We start from the raw sequence: 22,948 nt of genomic DNA on the forward strand, positions 1-22,948 counted from the left end.
CTTGAAATAGGGTTTGACTGAGGGTCAACGAGAGATATAAGTGACTGGTCTCGTTTATTGACACTACTCCAAAATTTTTTTACATTACTTGTTAAAAACGTTGGCAACGTCACATTGAAGTAGTAGTGCTTCGATTCCTTCAAAGACTTCTTATAGCTGGTAACAGTTTCTTTCAGTGCTGACCAGTGCTCACGCTTTCCAGAAGACTTAGCTTTGCGGAAAAGCCTCCTTTTTTTGTTTGCCAGACGTTTTAATGAGCGGTTGTACCATGGATAGTGGCAGTTAGTTAAAAGCTTTTTTCGAGGAATATACAAGTCGACCAATTCACAAAGCTTGTTTCTGAAAAGTTGCCAATTGGTATTCACGGATCTTTCGTTGAAGTTAGCCAGAAATTCGTCAAGGAAGTTTTCAAGTGTTTTATTGATTGCAGTGTAATTTCCTTTAGCATAATCATATATTACTTTTATATTGTTATGCGACGTTCGAGCAGGGAAGTTCAACATGACATGTAATAAAGAATGATCGCTTATACCTGATAAATAGGTAATATTGGAAACAGCATCAGGGGCCGTTGTTAGCAACAAGTCTAATACATTGGATGTTGAAGATGTGACCCTCGTAGGCTGCGTTATTACTTGAGTTAAACAAAAGTCGGAACAAAGATTTACAAAATTAGACGATTCTGTCGAAGAGCTGATAGTGGTATACGAAGAGCTAGACCATTTAATATTAGGGAAATTAAAATCACCAAATAAAAAGACAGGAATATTGGGAAATTTGGCACACACAGCGCTCAGTGCGTCGTGAAGGTCGCTGCAAAAGCCAATCCCAGTAGAGGGCGAACGGTAGCATGCACATAATAGAAGCTTCTGATATTCAGTCGTGATCTGCACACATAAAAACTCTAGCGTCGTAGGAATATCAATGTGAAGGCTATCGAGATGATCAGAGACAGCGACCAGAACACCGCCACCACGTGCGACTGCGCGATCAGAGCGAAATATGGAGTACCGCTTTTGGGTAGCGAGGATTTCCGTGTTTCTAACAGAATCATTCAGCCATGTTTCCGTTAGGACAATAATGTTGGCCGATGTGGTATCGGCGGCACAAGAAAGGTCATCGCGATTGCGAACAACACTGCGTATATTTGTGAACAGCACTGAAATTCCAGGAATCGGCTGCGCACGCGGACGGAGGTGCCCAGCCAGCTATCTCGAATCATCAGAACCACCTGCGGCACTGGGACCAACACGTGAAGTAGTAGCATACAGGCTAGTTTGTTCACAAATGCTATCACTTTCAGCACAATAGGTATAGCATTTCTTGTTTAAAAATAACCTTACGTGCCTCAGTTTGAAGCGCGTGTTAGGCGCCGTTGCCTTCGCAAATTCCACCAGTTTTTTTCTAGCATGTCTTGTAGATTGACTAAAATCTTCAGACATAGAAACATCTGAATCTTTGAGTTTAGGCTGAGCATTTAATATCATTTCCTTTGTTTTGTAGTTGGAAAATTTCACCATTATTGGCCGCGTTTTCGTAGACTCTGCAATGCCAATACGGTGGGCCAGGGCGATATCGGTACTAGAAAGGGTAATTGACATATTTTGTTGTATTATATTCACAATTTTTTCCTCTGACTGAAACCATGTTTCAGTGCTTTCGGTGCCTTCAGGTATACCGAAAAATAAGAGGTTATCTCTACGGGATCTATCTTCTAGGTCGTTCATTCGGGCCCTTAATGAATAATTTTCTTTGGCTAGTCGTTCAGCAGTTGACTTGACAGCATTAAGGTCCTGACGGACAGATTCAAAACCTGCAAGTTTGGCCTCAACATTTGTAAGCCGGTTTGAGATATCAGTGACCTTCACGTCTAGTTCCTCTTGACTGCATGAAATGAAAGCAAGAAAGGCAAGCGAAAGTTGTGACACGGGCTCAAAACCTGGATTTCAAAGACAGGTGATCAGCTGCAAGTTTGCATGCATATTTCATTAGATAAACTGACTCTCCTTTCTTTGTTATGTGGCTTAGTTGAAACATTTAGTTGCTGCTCTCAATGTACTTGTTCATATCATTTACATTTTTTCTTTAACAAATGCAAATATGCAATCAGGCTATAGCAACTATATCTGCATTGCTGTCATCAAAGATTTTGTAGGTGATTAAAGGAGCAAAATATCATAGCATCGCCACCTAGAGTGAAACATTAGTTCAAAATGTAGTGGTAGATGCATTTATAGACTAGTAATACAGCATTCGTACTGTAATGCACATATAGTGTATTATTTTGCTCAAGCATCCAATATTCATGCATGTGGCCTGACACTCCTTTTCTCCTCCTGTGGAAAACCAAGACAAACTAATGAAAATAAAAGTACAGATTAATATTGTGGTAAGTTTCGGTATGTTTGCGCTTCCGGTTGCTCAACCACATATATTTTTTCGAAGCATGTGCGCACCCCTTTATTTAGAGACCTTTCTCCATCTGACTCGTATGCAATCGGCTCACCTTTGTCAGGTACCATGCACTGGCAGCTTGTACTGTAGAAGACTTCTCCATGGCACCTGAGATTGAGATCGAGACCAAAGGCTGAAATCGTGATATGGCTTTCAGCAAGCTCATTCTTCCCTATGGCGCCTCGGCACACTGACATTGCATCAACTTTCTTTATATGTTCTTCCGCATCTGCCAGTGAAAGACCTTTCCTTTCATCGTAAAGAGTGCCGTTAATGTGTGTCCGGCGCAGCAGTGTGTCTTCCTCATACGTCAAGAATACAACTCATTCATGGTATATTTCTGGTGGTGATACCAGTCTAGAGGTCACGTAAAACACGCCGCCAACGTTCGGGAACTGAAGAGCTGTCCATCTGGATCTTGAAGGCGTCATCAGAGACAGGAGGGCCTGCGTGTTTTTCTCGTCATGGCTGCTAACTTAGTCTATCTCCAGACTACCGTCATTCATGGAGTGATCTGCTTTGTTATACTTCATCAGCAGGTTTTCCGTAAGGCTCGCAGCGCTGGATGTCCTTTTTCTCTTTTCGCACTGGGCCGTTGATGGTTCGCGGGTCTCCTGAGTGTCATCCAAAGTTGCTGTGCCGAACAGTTTGGTGTGATCAGGATGTGTCGGCTGCTTGGTATCTTCCCCTCCGTCGCCCTGCAGTCGATGCCCTGCGCTGACTCCGACAGGTACTGCTCCAACGGCTAGCTTTGGCCGCTCATGGGGCAGCCTGACTTCTTTGCCGTTTATGACGTGGACAAAGTCTCGGATCACATGATGTGGCTCGAAATGTGCCTCACACACCGCACTCATGGTTGTCAAGCTTCCTTTGCGCAGTTGCAAGTTGTCTTCCATTTCTCTCTCAGGGTAGGGCTCTTAGGGATAACAAACAGGGAACATTTCCGATCTTCGGATACTCTCCTGGAGTTTGCCGGGGGCCGGGAACAGAGCAGAAGTTCTGCCTCTTTGGTTTCATTGCCTGGAAATATATATAGAAATATCACTCTCATGTACACTGCAAGCGAAGAGGCTTGAGGTAGATGGCCAGTAAATAGTGGCAAACACTCGATCGAAAACCGTCTGTTCAATCTGCTCCAGACCATAAAAAGTTGACAATTAGGGCTCACATGGTAAACTAGCTTTAACCGCTTTTCACAACACGTTCACACTGATCATGGCTTATTTCAAGGATATATATATATATATATATATATATATATATATATATATATATATATGCGAATGCACGCATGTTTTCATCTACGTGGAATTTTATGGCTATTAAAGAAACAACGAAGTAGCACATATATCTCCACGTTTGTTACACCCTCACTGATCTGCTATCGTATCACTTTAACTGCCCTCACAATATTTTTCTGACACTTCTTAAAACTTAATTGCACACACTGTATAACCAGTACATTCGCAGTACAAACTACGCAACTCCGATGGTAGATATATATTGCCACATCCTATATGGTCGCCACGGGTATTTGCCAGGCGATGAGAACGACGCTGAATTAGCGCGCGAGTGGAAAAACAGAGATGACAACGACGTCGCGTTGACTGCTCTGATAAAGTGCTTCCGTACGTCCTCTACGCCGGCTTTCCCGTCTTCTACTAGGCTGCGACACTGGTGGAGGTGCTGGGTAGGATTGCCTCATGCTCGGCACCCCTTCGCGGAGCCATACCTCGAAAACGGAATCACCTTCGTTCGTAGACACTCCTGTTCACCGGTACAGTCGCCGCCTGCTAGGCCTGACGCCCAAGTTCAACCCTTTGCAGGACCCTGCTGGAACGCGTCTACCTACTTCCGCCATGGCTACTGCAACTCCATCGCAGGTGACGCTGCAGAATCCTAAGATACCAGAAAGTTTCCATGGCGACGCTTTTGAAGATGTCCAAAATTGGCTGGACCAATTTGAGCGTGTCGCCAGTTATAATGACTGGGGCTCCCAGCAAAAGCTGTCTAATGTCTATTTCGCGCTTCAAGACAGTGCGCGGACGTGGTTTGTGAACCGGGAGAGAAGTTTGACCACATGGGATGCCTTCCGCACCCAGCTGCTAGACACGTTCACTAGTACCGACAGAAGAGACACTGCCCAGCGCCTACTCGAATCCCGTATTCAAGAACCAAACGAGAGCGTAGCCATGTATGCAGAAGATATGACCCGCCTTTTCCACAGAGCAGACCCTGAGATGGCCGAAGAAAAGAAGTTACGCTATCTCTTGCGCGGAGTGAAGGAGGAACTGTTTGCCGGACTCGTGAGGAACCCACCGACGACAGTGGTCGAATTCGCCAAGGCTACCGCTATAGAACGGCCACTAAAGCAACGGTACCGCCAATATGATCGCGTGAACTCGCCGGTGAATGCTTCAGTTCTACCTGAGAGCTACGGCACGTCTCTGCATGAAGTCATCCGGGAGATTGTGCGAGAGGAGATCCGGCAGCTCGGGATTTCTCCTATGGCACCAGCGGTGGCTTCTGTCACTGATATCGTTCGGGAGGAAGTTCGACAGGCCTTTTCGTCCCCCGACCGGCAGGCGGTGCCGCGACCACTAACCTACGCGGAAGCTGTCTGTCGTCCACCTCCCGCGACTTCGATGCTGCTGACACCGTCGACCACTACGACGCAGCCAGCACCGCCACCCCCGATGCCGTATTTTCGCCAGTCACAGCCGCCGCCAGCTATGCCGTATCGCTGCCAGCCGATCGCTGCGCCTTGGTCTTACGGCAAATCCCCTGTGGGCTACCCGCTTCGAAAGACCGATTTGTGGCGCATCGCTGACCGCCGGCCGCTGTGCTTTCATTGTGGCGAAGCAGGACATGTTTATCGCGCGTGCCACTACCGCGCAGCCGGGTATCCAAGGTTTACCAACTGCAATTACCCAGTGTTTGATGCTGCACGTACCTGCGACAAAAATTCTACAAACTTTCGGCCGGAAGGTTCAGCGACGCCTGGATCGCGTTCCCCTTCTCCGGCTCGTTATACCCCACCGATCCGTTGCGATTTTTCTGACTCCTCTAGGGGCAGGTCCCCTAGCCCGCGCCGGGGAAACTAGAAGCAGCGACCTCCGAGGGTGAGGTTGCAAACCGTCTAGCTTTCCAAGAGCCTCCATCACCGACAACCGACGTCTCTAAAGCTCCGACGTCTCCAACCGCACCCCCTGTAACCGATGCCATCAGCGTTGATCTTGTCGTTTTCATTGACGGCCACCAAGTTGCTGCTGTCGTCGATACTGGTTCGCATTTTTCGATAAGTCAAAAGCTGGCAGACAGGTTGAGAAAAGTGAAGACGCCATGGATCGGGCCCAACATCAGAACTGCCGGCGGCCAGTTGATGACGCCGATCGGAAAATGCACAGCCAGGATAGTAATCGCCGGTGAAACCTTCGTCGCCACCCTCATCATTCTCTTTGAGTGCTGCAAGGAACTTATATTGGGTGTGGATTTCTTGAGAGAGTACGGTGCAGTGATTAATGTCCGTGACCTCGTCGTCACATTTTCTACGAGCTCAGACGATGTCGACCCCGCGGACCTCCAGCGACCCCGCTTACGTATCGCCGACGACGACGTCACGCTTCCGCCGCGAAGCTGTTCCCTCGTACCTGTTATCTGCGACAACTTGAACACCGGGACTGGGGTTGCTGAACACATCGACGCACTGGTACTGAGTCAAGGCGTTTCCATCGCCAGGGCCATAATTAACGTACACGACGGACGTGCTGAACTCCTGCTGACTAATTTTACCAGGGAACGTCGACACATTGTTAGAGGCACGGCTGTTGCTTACTTTGACGAATTCACCTCAATACAAGACTGCCTCTCAGTGGAGCACGCGACGGCCACTGTCGCCATGCCTGCCCCTGTGGTTGATATCAGTCCCACCTTGTCACCCGTCGAACGTAACAGCCTTCTTGAGCTCATCGATGAGTTTATGAGCTGCTTTTCATCTACGTCACGAATCAGCCAGACGCCGCTCACTAAGCACCGTATTGTTACCGAAGCCGACGCCAGACCAATTCGGCAGAATCCTTATCGTGTGGCACCGAAAGAGCGCGAGGCGATACAAACGCAAGTGAAGACAATGCTTGAGGACAGGGTTATTTGGCCATCTAAGAGTCCTTGGGCATCGCCTGTCGTGTTGGTGAAAAAGGATGGTAGCCTGCGCTTCTGCGTTGACTATCGAAAACTCAACCAGATCACAAAGAAAGACGTTTATCCGCTGACGCGTATCGACGATTCACTGGACAGGCTACGAAGCGCACGTTACTTTTCATCGATGGACTTGAAAAGCGGCTACTGGCAAATAGAAGTTGATGAGAGAGACTGTGAGAAGACCACTTTTGTGACGCCCGACGGACTTTATGAATTTCAGGTGCTCCCCTTCGGTTTGTGTTCTGCGCCAGCAACGTTTCAGCGACTAATGGACACGGTACTCTCAGGCCTCAAATGGCAAACCTGTCTGGTGTACCTCGACGATGTGATTGTTTTCTCCGTCACGTTCGAGGAACACTTATGGAGACTAAAGATGGTCTTTGAAGCAACACGCTCAGCTCGTCTAACTTTGAAACCTGAAAAGTGCTATTTTGGCTTTGAAGAACTTCAATTTCTCAGTCATGTTGTCAGTCGTGAAGGTGTCCGACCTGACCCTGATAAAATCTCTGCCGTTGCTACTTTCCCAACGCCATCAGATAAAAAGGCCGTGCGACGTTTTCTGGGCCCTTGCGCCTACTACCGACGCTTTATTGTGGACTTTTCGCGCATCGCATGGCCATTAACGAATCTAACCAGAGAAGATGTCCCCTTCGTATGGGGTGACGACCAGCGACGGGCGTTTCACGACCTATGGCAACGGCTGCATACGCCTCCCGTGCTCGTACACTTTGATGACGACGCTCCTACGATTCTTCATACCAACGCTAGTAATGTCGGCCTCGGCGCAGTGCTTGTACAGCCGCAGGACGGCGCCGAAAGAGTGATTGCTTACACCAGCAGGATGCTATCAAGGACGGAGGCAAACTACTCCACTACAGAAAAAGAATGTCTAGCACTGGTGTGGGCCGTCCTGAAGTTTTGGCCATATTTGTATGGTCGGTGTTTCACCGTTGTCAGTGATCATCATGCACTTTGTTGGCTGACTAATTTAAAAGATCCAGCTGGTCAGCTAGCGCGCTGGAGTCTTCGCCTCCAAGAGTTCGACTTCACGGTTGTCTACAAATCAGGGAAACGACACACCGACGCCGACTGCCTTTCTCGGTCTCCTGTTCAGACTGCAGTGCATGACGATGATGACACGGCTTTTCTAGGCGTGCTAGATACTGTCGCCATTTCACGCCACCAACGCGAGGACGCAGAGCTGGTTCCTCTTTTTGATTACTTAGAGGGAAGAACAGGCAGCGTGCCGAGGTTATTCGCCAGAGGGCTGCCTTCATTCTGCTTACGCCACGATGTTCTGTATAAAAAGAACTTTTCACCTAGTGGCAGCAGCTACCTACTCGTCATTCCCGCATCTCTTCGCGACGAAGTCCTACATGCCTGTCACAACGAGCTGCTCACTTGGGCTACACTCGGACATTGGCAAGAATTAGGCTAAAGTACTATTGGCCGAGACTTGCATCGATCGTGAAACCTTACACACAGACATGCCTGGATTGCCAGCGCCGCAAAGCCCTACTCGGCAAGCCAGCTGGACTGCTGCATCCTGTTCAGATACCGCAAGCGCCGTTCGAACAAATTGGCATGGACCTTTTAGGTCCGTTTCCACTGTCTACTGCCGGAAATAGATGGATAATCGTCGTCACGGATTATCTTACGCGATACGCCGAAACAGGTGCTATCCAACGTGGAACAGCAGCCGAAGCAGCGCGATTTTTGTCGAAGCCGTCGTCCTCAGGCATGGCGCTCCCGCAGTGGTCATAACAGACAGAGGATCTGCGTTCACGGCTGCGCTTCTGGATACCGTGTTGCGACTAAGTGGTACCGCTCACCGAAAGACCACGGCTTATCATCCCCAAACCAATGGACTGACAGAACGTATGAATAAGACTCTGGCCGACATGATGAGTATGTACATCGATGTCGACCACAAGAACTGGGACGAGATTTTACCATATGTTACATTTGCGTATAACACGGCTCGCCAAGAGACAACACGTGTGACGCCTTTCAACCTCGTTTACGGACGCGAAGTGACAATGTTGGACGCAATGCTGCCGCACGAGTGTGGTGACTCCGAGACTGGTGCCAAGGAGTTTACGCAACGCGCAGAGGAAGCCAGGCAGCTTGCGCATTTGGGAATCAAAGAACAACAGGAATACGATGCCCAACACTACAATCTTCGACACAGACCCGTCACGTACAACGTCGGTGACCAGGTGTGGATCTGGACTCTGACTCGTCGGCGGGGGCTGTCTGAAAAGCTCCTGCGAAGATACTTCGGCCCGTACACAGTTCTGCGCCGCATCAGCAATGTTAATTATGAAGTTGTCCCCGACAGCCATAACTGCTCCAAACGCCGGCGGCATCTGCCCGAGGTTGTGCATGTGGTTCGTATGAAGCCATACATTTCCTCATGACCTCAACTTGGCACCGTTTGTGCACAGCCTTCGGATGTTGGTGCATCGGGATGATGCCTCTTTTTTCAAAGGAGGGGGGGGGGAGGGCAAATGCCACATCCTATATGGTCGCCGCGGGTATGTGCCAGGCGATGAGTACGACGCTGAAGTAGCGCGCGAGTGGAAAAAACAGACGACAACGACGTCTCGTTGACTGCTCTGATAAAGTGCTTCCATACGTCCTCTACACCGGCTCTCCTGTCTTCTACTAGGCTGCGACAATATTATTAAGTAAAAAAAAAAGTCAATAAGTTAGTAGGTAGGTAAATAAATAAATAAATAAATATTTTTTACCAAATCTTAGCAGAAGGTGGTTACCGTCTGGGTTTAAATGAGGGATTACCACAGTCATGCAAGTGCTACCAAAATGTAAAGCTTCTTGGAGTTGTACATATTGCTCCTAGGACACAAACCACATGAGACATTTACTGGGCTAGCTGTGCAACACGGGAAAAAGGCTGCAGTAGAGCAATATATTTTAATTTCAAGCAGGAAAAAAATATATTAAATGTTTGCTTATGCTCATTTGGAACACTAAATGGTCCGAATGGCATGGATCTACTTAAGTTAATGTAATCACTTGCACGGCTATTGCCATGTTCTGCCCACCTTCAAGTAAACATACATTATAGCTAATATGTAAAGCATCGTCAATGAGTACGCCTTTCCCTGTTCTTTCGAAACATTTCGTCACGTTCGCAAACACCTAATTTAACCTACAAAGTTTTAGAAAGCTATCGTACTCATGTTAAACAATTCAGTGTTTGAACTTTACTGACAACGGTGGAGCCGAGTGTTGCTATCTGTCATATTCAATGTCACATACTACAAAATATGCTACAATACTTTATTGTGGTTAGCGCTTTTCTAATTCAGCATGTTATAATTACAAGTTCCACTCACCTCTTTAGGGGGCAAGCTGTATCTGTGAACATTAAAAGCACACCAAGCCTTGCGTGCCTTTTTCTGTTTCGCTGCCATTAAAATCAAAGCAGACGGCAAAAAGATGAAAGAAGTGCGTCTACAACGAGGCGGCCATTGACGAATAATTAACACACATAAATGCATTTCCATAATTTATTTTGCTTTGCTTCAGCTGAAACATAGAGTAAAAAAATAGTACATTTTTGTTTTCATTATTTCTTTTTTCAAACGACTGTTTCGCAGACAATTTTACATGCCATCTGCGCACAGTCGCACGAGTTTCACCGCTCCTAGCAGACAAGTCAAGAGCATGCAATGATCGCACGGCGGAACCTGTCGAGCCGGAGTAGGCAGGCTTGTGTATGCGTATGGGTCTCGGAGGCCATGCTTTAGTTCGGATAGCTTTGTTCATTCTTGTGAGGTGGCGCTGGAACAATTATCATTCAACGTTTAAAAAAATATTTTGTTGTTATTCCTGCATTTTATAATTGACTCTGTTGCATTAGATAGCAACGGAAGCAAGCATTAAGCAACCCTATAAATAATATACACATCAACGCATGAAGTGTTAAAAGAAAGAGAAAACACTACCCCTTGCTGAGATTCGAACTACGGTCTTTTGCGTGTGAAGCAGACATTCTACCTCTGCACCACGCCGCGTGAGTGCTACCGATCGCAGCGCCCCCAGCGGCGTCACGGTCGTTTGGCTTCACTTTGAATGCATTAAAAAAGCAGCCGTTCCGGACACTCTCCATGTTCTAGTACACTTTAGTTCGGCATCTCATGGTTTTGCGTTGCACGTGTGTACGTTGACGTTTGACTCTTTGGGCAGCCGTGCATTCAGACAGTTCTCTGCGTGTGACTGCAGCAATTCCGCAATGCACAGAAATGCCTGGAAAGTAAATTTCAAAGCGCGTGGCGCAGTAACAGCACCTACAAGGATTGGGTGGCACCGGAGGCAATGAATCCACATCGAGCAAAATGCAAACCATGCGGGAAGTGCTTCAACCTGGTTGCCATGGGTAAGTCTGCACTGAAAGGCCACATGAAGAGTGCAAAGCACAGCGCCTGTATAAAGAGAGCAGCGGCAGGTTCGGTGTGCGAGTATTTTTTCACTAGCACGAGCGCGCGACCCGTAGATACTCCGTCCCAGTCATCTGACGTCAACAGCGCGTGCAAGGTAGACGAGCTGGTGACAGATGCGGAAATTTGATTAACTCTGAAGTTAGTCACATACCACTGCTTCTACAGATCGTCGTCGGAAACAGGCGAGTTGTTTAAACGCGTGCTTCCTGATAGCGAGATTGCTAAAGGCTTCTTATGTGGTGAGAAGAAATGTGCTTACATGACCTGCCATGGCCTCAGACCTTCTTTTGTATCATCGCTGCAACGAGATATAGAGCGGTGCGAAAACTATGTCGTACTTTTTGATAAGTCTGCTAATGAGTGCCTGCAAGATAAGCAAATGGATGTGCACATAAGATTTCGGGACTCGTCCAAAAAGGTGATAACTAAGTACTATATATCTGTTTTCATGGGGCACGCAACGGCTGAGGATATTCAAGACCAACTTTTGAAAGCACTAGAACCGATACTGGCGAAGATTCTTCAAATCTCAATGGACGGACCCAACGTGAACCTCAAGTTCTTCAAGGTGCTGCAACCTCACGTGTAGGAAAACTTTCAGGTCCACTGTCTTGACTTGGGTACTTGTAGCCTCCACACTGTGCGCAATGCCTACAAGGCAGGCATCATAGCGAGCAAGTGGGGACCATTTTGTGCAGTCTGAGTGCACTGTTTGAGGATGCCCCAGCAAAGAGGCATGATTTTTCAGCAGTCACTGGGAAGGCAGTATTTCCTCTGAAGTATGTTGCCCATCGCTGGGTTGAGAATGTGGCTGTCATCAGAAGAGCTCTGGAACTCTGGAGTGATGTGCAGAAGTTTGTAGAATCCGCAAGGAAGAAGCAAGTGCGTCTGCCGAAGTGTGCGTCTTTTCAGAACATTGTTGAATTCATTCGGGACACATTAGTAGTGGCAAAGCTGAAATTTGCTCTTAGTGTTGCTGCTACACTGAAGCCATTTCTAATGGAATACCAAACAGACAAGCCGATGTTATTTCTTTTGGCGAGAGACTTGGAGACGATAGTCAAAAAGTTAATGACAAAATTTATCAAGTGGGGATCACTGGCCACAATGGGGATCACTGGCCTGCTGCAAATTGATATAGAGGACCCAAAAATTCACACACCACTGGAAAAAGTGGACGTTGGTCACACAGTCGAACAAATCTTGAAGTGCAATGCAAGTGCAAAAGATATATTTCAGTTCAAGATGGAGTGTAAGCAGTTCCTAGTCGCAGTGGTGAAGAAGGTCTTTGAGAAGAGCCCCTTGAGGTTCTCAGTGTTTGGAGGCTTTTCGTCACTTGACCTTTGCCAAATGTGCTGCAGGCCTAATGAGTGCCTGGCAGGCCTCAAGAAAGTGTTGGAAGCACTCATTGAGGCAGGGAGGCTGACAGATCAGCATCGAGACTGTACTTGCAGAGTACATGGAGCTATTACAAGAAAAACAACAACTGTGACTTTTTGAGAAAGCCACCAGTCTGGACACCTTTTTTAGTGAACTTTTGCAGTTCAATGCTCCTTATGCAGAGCTGTGGAAAGTTGTAAAGTCCTTGCTTGTGCTAAACCATGGTCAGGCAACTGTTGAGAGAGGCTTTAGCATAAACCGACAGATCTCTGTAGAGAACTTGAAAGGCCTCTTTTACATCTCGCAATGAATTGTGTGCGATGCAGTGGAAAAAAGCAGATTTTATTTTTAACATTGTCATCACAAAAGATTTGAGGACGGCCGTATCAGCTGCAAGGCATCATTCCTGCCCAAAAAGGCAGGAACAAGAACGTGTCAAGCAATAAAAAAATGCGCTGTGCTGAGGACCAGCTTGACAGTCTCAATAAAAAAAGGAAGATAGTGGAAGGAGCTGTTAGCGACCTGACTGCATCAGCAGATGACTACGCTGAAAAGGCAGAAGCAGCCAATGACCCCACTTACATAATCAAATCAAATTCCATGAGAAAAGCGGCAAAAGCTAAGGCTGAGCAAGTGTTAAACCTGAACAGAGAGAATGAGGCAAAGCTTCAGGAGGTCTCTTGAACTTTCCTTGGTGCATCTTGACAGATATGTTATTCCACATTGAGTGCAATAAAAATATTTATTTTTTTACATACTTTTACGTTGCAAAACTACGAAATACAGCTTCGTAGTAGGTCCTTAAATACCTCCTAAAAGGGCCTAAAAGTATTCGAATATGCTTGAATTTTTTTCTGTATAGCTTGTGCGAACCCTGGTGTAGGAGCTGTCTGTATAGGGATGGTAAACAGGGAGGGTTCTAATGGTATGAATCTGGTTAAGTTGTAGGCAGTGGAAATGAAAATGATGCTTGTGGCTGAGCTGAAAGGTCCAAGGATCGATGGTGTAGTGGATGTTTGAGGGGCTGTAGGTGGTGGGGCCATAGAATGTTAGGACTTTGAGGGCAAATAGCGAAATATGCCGGCTTAGGAGACAAAACCGGCAATATCATTACTAATATGGATGAGATAGTTCAAGTGGCTGAGGAGTTCTATAGTGATTTATACAGTACCACTGGCACCCACGACGATAATGGAAGAGAGAATAGTCTAGAGGAATTCGAAATCCCACAAGTAACACCGGAAGAAGTAAAGAAAGCCTTGGGGATGCAAAGGGGCAAGGCCGCTGGGGAGGATCAGGTAACAGCAGATTTGTTGAAGCATGGTGGGCGGATTGTTCTAGAAAAACTGGCCACCCTTTATACGCAATGCCTCATGCCTTCGAGCATACCGGAATCTTGGAAGAACGCTAACATAATCCTAATCCATAAGAAGGGGGACGCAAAAGACTTGAAAAATTATACACCGATCAGCTTACTGTCCGTTGCCTACAAAGTATTTACTATGGTAATCGCAAATAGAATCAGGAACACCTTAGACTTCTGTCAACCAAAGGACCAGGCAGGATTACGTAAATGCTACTCAACAATACACCATATTCACACTATCAACCAGGTGATAGAGAAATGTGCGGAATATAACCAACCCTTATATATAGCTTTCACTGATTACCAGAAAGCGTTTGATTCAGTCGAAACCTCAGCAGTCATGGAGGCATTATAGAATCAGGGTGTAGAAGAGCCATATGTAAAAATACTGAAAGATATCTGTAGCGGCTCCACAGCCACTGTAGTCCTCCATAAAGAAAGTAACAAAATCCCAATAAAGAAAGGCGTCAGGCAGGGAGATTTGACCTCTGCAATCCTATTCACAGCATGTTTACAGGAGGTATTCAAAGACCAAGATTGGGAAGAATTGGGGATAAGAGTTAATGGAGAGTACCTTAGTAACTTGCAATTCGCTGATGATATTGCCTTGCTTAGTAACTCAAGGGACCAATTGCAATGCATGCTCACTGACCTGGAGAGGCAAAGCAGAATGGTGGGTCTAAAAATTAATCTCCAGAAAACTAAAGTAATGTTTAACAGTCTCGGAAGAAAACAGCATTTTACAATATGTAGCGAGGTACTGGAAGTGGTAAGGGAATACATCTACTTAGGACAGGTAGTGACCGCTGATCCGCATCATGAGATTGAAATAATAAGAAGAATAAGAATTGGCTGGGGTGCGTTTAGCAGGCATTCTCAGATCATGAACAGCAGGTTGCCATTATCCCTCAAGAGAAAAGTGTATAACAGCTGTGTCTTACCAGTACTCGCGTACGGGGCAGAAACCTAGAGGCTTACGAAAAGGGTTCTTCTTAAATTGAGGACGACGCAATGAGCTATGGAAATAATAATGATGGGTGTAATGTTAAGGAATAAGAAAGGAGCAGATTGGGTGAGGGAACAAACGGGAGTTAATGACATCTTAGTTGAAATCAAGAAAAAGAAATGGGCATGGGCAGGACATGTAATGAGGAGGGAAGATAACCGATGGTCATTAAGGGTTATGGACTGGATTCCAAGGGAAGGGAAGCATAGCAGGGGGCGGCAGAAAGTTAGGTGAGCGGATGAGATTGAGAAGTTTACAGGGACAACATGGCCACAATTAGTACATGACCGGGGCAGTTGGAGAAGTATCGGAGAGGCCTTTGCCCTGCAGTGGGTGTAAGCAGGCTGATGATGATGGTGATGATGAGTGAAATATGATCATTGATATGATCCAGTTCTATAGAAATTGGTAGCGTATTAGCTGAAACTTGTAAAGATAATGTTCACGTAGTGCAAAACGAGCCAGTAATCACGAGAAGGAGGGTTCTTTGGATAGAAGTTATTTTCATTTTAAATTGCAAATTTAGGAAAGTAGGCCTCCAAACAGAAAATGCATGAGTTATAGAAGGGAGAAGGACCTTACTATAGATAAGGTGGATATCTGCTGATAAGAAGGAGTAGTGCATCTTGAGAAAGAGACTGAGGCAACAGGAGAATTGAATTGAATTCTGGGGTTTTACGTGCCAAAACCACGATTTGGTTATGAGGCACTCCATAGTGGGGGCCCCCGGATGAATTTTGACCACCAGGGGATCTTTAACATGCCCCCACTGCATGGGACATGGGCATTTTTGCATTTCGCCCCCATTGAAATGGCGGGATATGATCCCGTGACCTGGTGCTTAGCAGCGCAACACTAGAGATGCCAAGCGGGTGAGAGGAGAAATGTCCGATTCTTTTCGAATGTACAATTTAGGTGGTCATTAAACATGAGGTCAGTATCGAAAATAGTGCCATGAATTCTAATTTTAGGCTGGAATTTGAGGGTGGTGTTATTAATGCAGACAACGGGTTGTCAGTTTCATAAGGCAGAAGTAGCATGCTGCTTAGCATAGCCTGCAGCGGCCACTACGGGGTGCCACAATGAGCCGTTTCGCTGCTGCGATGGTCAGCTTTTTGGCGGGGCTTTGCGCTCTTAGTTTCTCTGCTGTGAAGCTTCCAGAGTGCTAGCAGAGATGAAAGGAGAAAGAAAGCCGGTTGTTGAAATGACTCCACTTGTAGTTGAAGTATTTGAAAAAATTTTTTACGCATGAGATTTGGGAGACAACATCGTTTAATAGGGACTTCAGTTAGAAAAGTGTATCAGGGCCCCTTTAATGATGTCATGCTGACATCCCTTCCAAAGTTGCTCTCTGCTTTGTCACTCTCACAAAAAGAAATACAGCCTGCAAAAGTGGTCATTAGTTACAAGGAATTATGTGAAGTTTCTGTGCGTGAATTCAATCTCAAAAATTTTGTGTCAGGGCCCTTTAAGATTGATTGGGAAAACCTGTGGATGCCAATTTCAGTTTTTTCATAACATGCACATGAATTTCACCCTAAGCCAGCAAATTAGGCGAAACTAATTTTGGATGTTCGAAGTGCTTCGAAGTGTAATTCAAATGTTTTTCTTCAGGTAAAAAAAAAAGAAAACACTTGTACAAGAAGAGCCTAAGTGCTGCAGCTTAAACAGTCTGTGTGCCACGTAGTGGCACTTTTTGCACTCTCAATTGTAACAACCAGACATTGTTATTCTGTTATGCCTTAATATTATTGGAAATTGTACTTGTTAATCTGCTATCACAGCCCTTTTTCTCTGCTGCAACAGTTCACTGTAGTTCTCAGTTCCAACTTAGTTACTAGCTCTACTGGCAAGTCTCATATCATTGACCGAATGCCACGAGGCTGTGGCTTTTGCTGGCAAACAGTGAGAAAAAGAAAAGGCATGCGTAACTTCAAGGTGCAACAATTTCTTGCCAGGGTACCATAAAGTTAGGCCCTAAACAATCTGTGGGCCTCTTGTGCCAGCAGCAAAGCTGCAACACACTGCCGTATAAGCAGAGGAAGTTTTCATGTGACATGCTGCGATTTATCACTTGCAAACTTGGCACTTATCTCGAGGTACAATTTGATGCCCAGCTTTTGAGCTGATGGGCACTAATGTTCTAGGATGTGGTAGAAGTACATGCACGTCTCTGCATGTGGATGGCCACGGATGGGATCTGGCTGGATGCATCGGGCTGAACCAAGTGTTCATACTGGTGAAGAGCTGTTCTCACTCAAAATGTGTCATTTTTGTGGGACGCTTACTAGGTGGTGTTTCTTTTTCCTAAATTATTTAATTTAGTGTCAAGCTAGAACAGCCGTAATGCCTCTTGGTTCCCCATCTTACTGGTTGATACCATCTACCTCTGTAAACAAAAGTGAAAACAGGAGGGCACAAATTTTCGTGCCTTGTAGTTTAAAGAATCACTGCGCTGTGTACAAAAACTGATGGTGTTCATGTTTCTTTTCAACTTGCAGGTTGACTGTCATTCGTGGGCAGAGTGGGCAGGTGTGACAAAGTGCATGCCCACGTCCCTCTCGAGGGGGCCGCCATTGCCGTCACAGCCGCAACGCCGCTTGCACGGCGATGGGGAAGAGGGCTCCCCATTGTTCTCGAGCTTGCCGCACCAGTGGGTCACATGGGTCACCGGAGCGTGACGAGGGACGAGGCGGCTCGGCGAGCGGGCAGAGTGCACCGTGGTCGTGCACCGAGAGACAGCCGAAGATGCGGTCGGCAGGCTGAAATCTCCAGACTGAATTCTTCGCCGGTCGATCGACAGACGGTGCAAGTCCGTCAAGATCTTTGGCAGTGAGGTGCCAGCAGCCCGACGCTCTTCAGATCGGGATCTCAGCGAGCACGCCACAGATAAGCCTCGTGGTCCAGCCCACTCTCAGAACTTTCCGCCGGACTCTTTTTTTTTTTTTTTTATCGCGTTTCATCTTTCATCGCGTGTTAATTCTTGTATGTTCAGCTAGCGTAGTGCTTGCCACGTTTATTGTCGCGTGTATTTTTCATTTGTCACACATTTTTTTATTTCGCGAGTGTTAGTAGTTCCCCTGTGGTGGGCTTTGCGTCGCGCCATGGCGTGCGTTGTGTGTGACCCGCACGCCTTCCGCAAAGCTTGGCACCGTCTGTTGTAGTTTGTGTATTCTTTTTTTCATTCTGTCTCTGGCATGATTTTACTTTATTAAATTGAGTATGTTTGTACGTCGCCTCCCGTCTCGTGCCTCTGGTTCACGGCCGATCAGGCGTGGACCTTATCGCCGGTCATCAGCTGAACCATCAATAAACGCACGCGGGGTGGGTTTGTTGTCTCCCCATCCCCTCCGACTCCGAGAGTGCGAATAGCGTAACCCCCAATCTTGGACAGCAAGTGTCCTTGAGGAGCCCGAAGACAGCCAGATAAGCCTTGGTGCTTAGTTCATTGTGGCTCAGCACAGCTAGTGGGACAGCACTGGACCTTGTCACCGGGAATGCCACGGTTCCAGCAGCCCCGGTTGTGCCACAGGAAGTTGTAGGCAGTGTAAGCACACTGTCCTTGCCGCTTCTAGAGCTTGAACCCATCACATGACTGGGATGTTCACAAGGGCTGTTCACCAGCTACTGCACAGTTATATTTTTACTGTTACGGCCACTTTCTAGCCTGCCTGCCTGCAAGCTCATCAGCTCCATCCCCTGCTAGGTGTACGCGCAGCACAAATTAGCTAGCATATGCAGACACTGGCGGGTAGCCAGAGTGGTAGCAGCAATTGTAAGCAATAGCACTGTTAAAACCGTTCACCTAGAGCAACTCATTATGATGCCGGTGCCTGGAAATTATTGCGTCAGAGACAACCAGCTGCACTTCAAATGGAGTCAGTTACACACCAGCGACAACACTGTATTGAATCCTTTCACTGCCGAGATAACTCGGGGAACCCACCCTTGCAACACCCCTGTTTCTCTTGAGTACTGTTCTTGCTTTTTAACAGCAATGCAATGTTTAAGCTAGTGGTTAGGCCGGCGAACGTGGGCAGCAAAACCTCGCCGAGCGATGACGTCATCGCACGCACGGGCACCGCTTCACCATAGCTTTGCCTTGCCGCGCCGTACGGAGGCCGCGCATGCGCAGATGCGGATCTAAGCCGTGACGTTACCACGGGGGTACAAAAGCAGCTCTGCTCCACCACCGCGCCGGCAGAAGAGCCGAGTCTCTGATGAATGGAGAGAGGTGGGGCGACAGAAGAAGAGCGTCACTCCCAAAGAAAAGGAAGCGTGACGCGAAAGCCACCGCGCCGCTACTCAAGAACAAACGTGATGACTTTGGTCTAATCCCTAATATCACGCCGGTGAAGTGCTGGCGAAACATCAGCAAGTTGCAGAGGATCGGGAGTTACGAGCTTGCGTTACCGAGGAAAAGTGTGCGTGCAACGAGACGCGTCTACTGAACGATCCGGGCCTGCGAGTCGCGGAGAACTTTTAGGGACAAGTTCAGAAATCCATGCAAATGCGTTCTTCGGGGTAGCAGGGCGGTATGTGAATGAAACCTCGGCTCTTCTCAGACATGTCTTGTCACAGAATAAACCACGCGTAGCCACGCATAAACTTAGCCGAACCAAGAGTAACCTAGGCGGGGCTGCCAGCTTCGGTGTTTGCCCAGTCTTCGTGCCACTAGTGCGAAGCTGCTCCAAATTTTTTTTGTTTTAGTGTACTCCCTGCTTCTCCTGAAGCAACTTATGCAAACAAAGAACATTGCCTGCCTGTTGTGTTGCCTATGGAGAGGTCATCTAAACACACAAAACTTTCAAGTGAAATTTCTGACAGCGGGTGGAGTACATCTCTCGGTACTGTGACGTTGTGTCTTGGCAGGTCAACTACAGCGAGCCAATGCGACAGGTCCGTCCACACTTTAGATAAAGGAATTTATTAACTGTTTGCGAATTCTGTATTGGGAGAAACTTATGGCAAAGCAGCAGCTTCTATGTAACAAAATGTCCACTGAGTAAACATGCAATAAAAACACGGCGGGGGCTGAGGAGCCGGTGGTAAAGGCAAACAGCCAGCAAAAGGATTAAAAGAACACAAAAGACAAAGAAGTGTAGGTAAAGTGATGAAACATGTAGAGAAAGGGGCTAGAGTGATAAGTTATGCTCCTAAACATGCTTCAGCATTTGTGCTGTTCTCAATGGTAAGATAGAGTGTTGCTGTTGAGATAGACTGCTGCTGCAGAGCCCTTTCTGATAGGAACGAATATAGGGCATGACTCGGTGATCCCATCATATCTGAGGGCATTCCACTATTCCCCTATTTCATCTAGCCTGAAAACAATTGCTAATAGTGTGAGGCAAGGAAATGCGGTCTTGATATTCATTTAACGTCTTTGGGAAGTATTCATGATTCTATATTGGGGGCATAATTGCTGATAATGAATATTAATTTTAAAAAAACTTATGGGTAGCGCGAGCTGTGTCGTCCTGTTGGTGTATCGGTCTATTAGCATACTGATCCTAGTGTATTGGTGTATTAATTTGTCAGCCTATTGGTACACCCATCCTTCAGTGAATTGGCCTGAAAGCCAATTGGCAAACATTGGCCCTTACGTTGATACACCAAAAGACCTATGCAATAATATGAAGGTCTGAGAAATTAGTTCTGTGGAAATCCACATGGTGGAGAAAGCTTTATGAAAGGGAAAAGATAGTCATCCACCCAAAAGTATGCATAAAGCTAGAATGGAGCTTCGTGGCTTTTTGCAATTCTTGGGTGTAGGACAATTTTCCTTTCAAAATATGAAGGTCTGTGGCCCCTTAGGCTACCTTAACCTGAATTGCCGAGCGAGGCCACACGAAGCAAAATACATTAGCCTGAATTTGCCGCAGTTGCCCAGAGGCTATGGCATCGATCTGATCCTGGCTTTGGCAGCCACGCTTCAATGGGGGCAAAATGCAAAAATGTTTGTGTGCCTACATTTACATGCTTGATGAACAACCCCAGGTGGCCAAAATTAATCTGGAGTCCCCCACTATGGCATGCCCCGTAATCATATCGTGGTTTTAGCACGTAAAACCCCAGAATTTAATTTTCTTTAGCACTAATCTGGAGAATGCACCAGAGTGTAATTTACTATATATAAAAAAAAAGAGTTGCTGGGAGTAGTTACTAGCATTTATGAACACTGCATGCATTTTTACGTACCCTCTTCATCAGCTCACACCCGCCGTGGTTGCTTAGTGGCTATGGTGTTGGGCTGCTGAGCACAAGGTTGCGGGATCGAATCCCGGCCATGGCGGCTGCATTTCAATGGAGGCGAAATGCGAAAACGCCCATGTTCTTAGATTGAGGTGCACGTTAAAGAATCCCAGGGGGTCCAAATTTCCGGAGTCCACCACTCTGGCGTGCCTCATAATCAGAAAGTTGTTATGGCACGTAAAACCCCGCAATTGTAATTTCATCAGGTCACCAATCTTTGTTGCCGGGGCCTTGTTGGGCGTTCTTTCCTTTGGTCGACCTCAACCGGAAGACATCCTTTCGAAGAAGTTGTTTGGAAAAACTGGGGAAGAACCACACATACGAAAACATTTAAAAGCAGGGGCATTATTTCTACAATACTGCATTCGGCAGGCAGTAAACCAACAATATTTGCTTCCAAATTGGAGCAGTGTGGGGCTGCAGTGACCGAAATAACGTTAGGACAAACCACAATATGCTAGCTAAATGGTTGCCATGTATTATAACAAGCGAGAGCACCTGACACAAAGCACTCAAGAATCGCCACACACCACGAGATATTTCGTGCATCATATCGAAGCTGCGCACCCGCATGTAGGAAAGGTTCAGAAGGACAGAGAACTGAGTGAGTTGGTTCATACACGTTCATGGCTGCTACAGTGAAACAAAAGACAAGGACTAAGAAAAACGAGGGAACACCACACAGGTGCCGACTGTCAACTGAGCTTTATTGCAGGGAAACAAACCATACATATTGAGCGTGCATCACATAGTCTCAACATGTACTCTGCACGCACTAAGAACCACTTCAGAACAATGAGCAAGTAAACTGCAAAGCTTCGAAGATGCTATGCATAATTATTTGGGGAAAAAAAAGACAAAAGCACGGTAAGGCACAGAACAGCACGAGGAAAAGAAAGAAAGAAAATATAGCAGTACAAGTCAAAAAGTAGTTTTTAAAATAAAAAAGAATGCCATATCGCTAGGTGCCAGACAGATGAGTGACCTTCTCACCAAATGTCTAGCAAAGCAACTTTGCTTTCTTGCAGCAGTATGTGCAACGAACTTAACACACTCTGTATCCTTCTTTTAAAGATAATATCAATGGAGGTGAAATGCAACTCTGTACTTAGATTTAGGCGCACGTTTAAGAACCCCGGGTGGTCCAAATTATTCCGGAGTGCCCCACTATGGCGTGCCTCATAGTTGGATCGTGCCTTTGGCACATAATTTAATTTTTAGGTAGTAGGCGGCTACTATTTTCTGGGACAGCTTTTCCCAGTGCTTAAGCAGTACAGTAGTGCTTACAAATGACTGGATGACAGCTGCAATCATGACAATGCAAAGAAAGGTAAAAATGTACAAAGCCCTTCGGTGAACTATGGTGCTCTCTTCACCTGATATTCAGGCATCTTCTAATTTGTCCTATACAGTTGAGCCCACTTAAAATGATACCGGTTTTAACAATGCATATATCAGATATAACAATGAGCAGCCGATGCATATTGTTTTCTTTTTCAAGAATTTTGCATTCTTTTACCTTTCGACGCACACTCTCAACAGCCGGATTTAATTGTTATAACTGATAATGCGGCATGGGAACGCTGTTGCAAGCTGTTATAACATGGAACGGAGACAAAAGTTCTCGGTGCAGCATTCATTCATTGTTACATACGAGTGTTGTTGATGCTGATAATGCTAGAAGTGGGTTCAATTGTAATTATTTGTGTCTAATAAAAAAGTTTGTATGGTTACCCCCTCTTCTTTTTTCATGCAACAAGTTACAATAATTATCGATTATAACAATGGGATTTTCTCAGCACCTGAATATCGTTCTAAGGG

At 46.4% G+C, this 22,948-nt stretch overlaps 1 protein-coding gene and 1 pseudogene across 1 annotated transcript in view; both read left to right on the top strand.

Annotated features, from left to right (window-relative positions):
* LOC126538755 (uncharacterized) overlaps nt 1-18,106 on the top strand; it is a 32,630-nt gene extending 14,524 nt beyond the window's left edge. The window contains exon 4 of the mRNA XM_055074945.2: nt 17,377-18,106. Within this exon, the coding sequence (XP_054930920.1) occupies nt 17,377-17,556 (180 nt within the window). The 3' untranslated portion in view covers nt 17,557-18,106. The remainder of the gene's footprint in view (nt 1-17,376) is intronic.
* LOC140212905 (uncharacterized) lies at nt 11,503-13,350 on the top strand (annotated as a pseudogene).
* Nucleotides 18,107-22,948: the final 4,842 nt, after the last annotated feature.

This window comes from Dermacentor andersoni, chromosome 8, assembly GCF_023375885.2.
Source record: "Dermacentor andersoni chromosome 8, qqDerAnde1_hic_scaffold, whole genome shotgun sequence".
In the NCBI taxonomy this organism is placed as follows: domain Eukaryota; kingdom Metazoa; phylum Arthropoda; class Arachnida; order Ixodida; family Ixodidae; genus Dermacentor; species Dermacentor andersoni.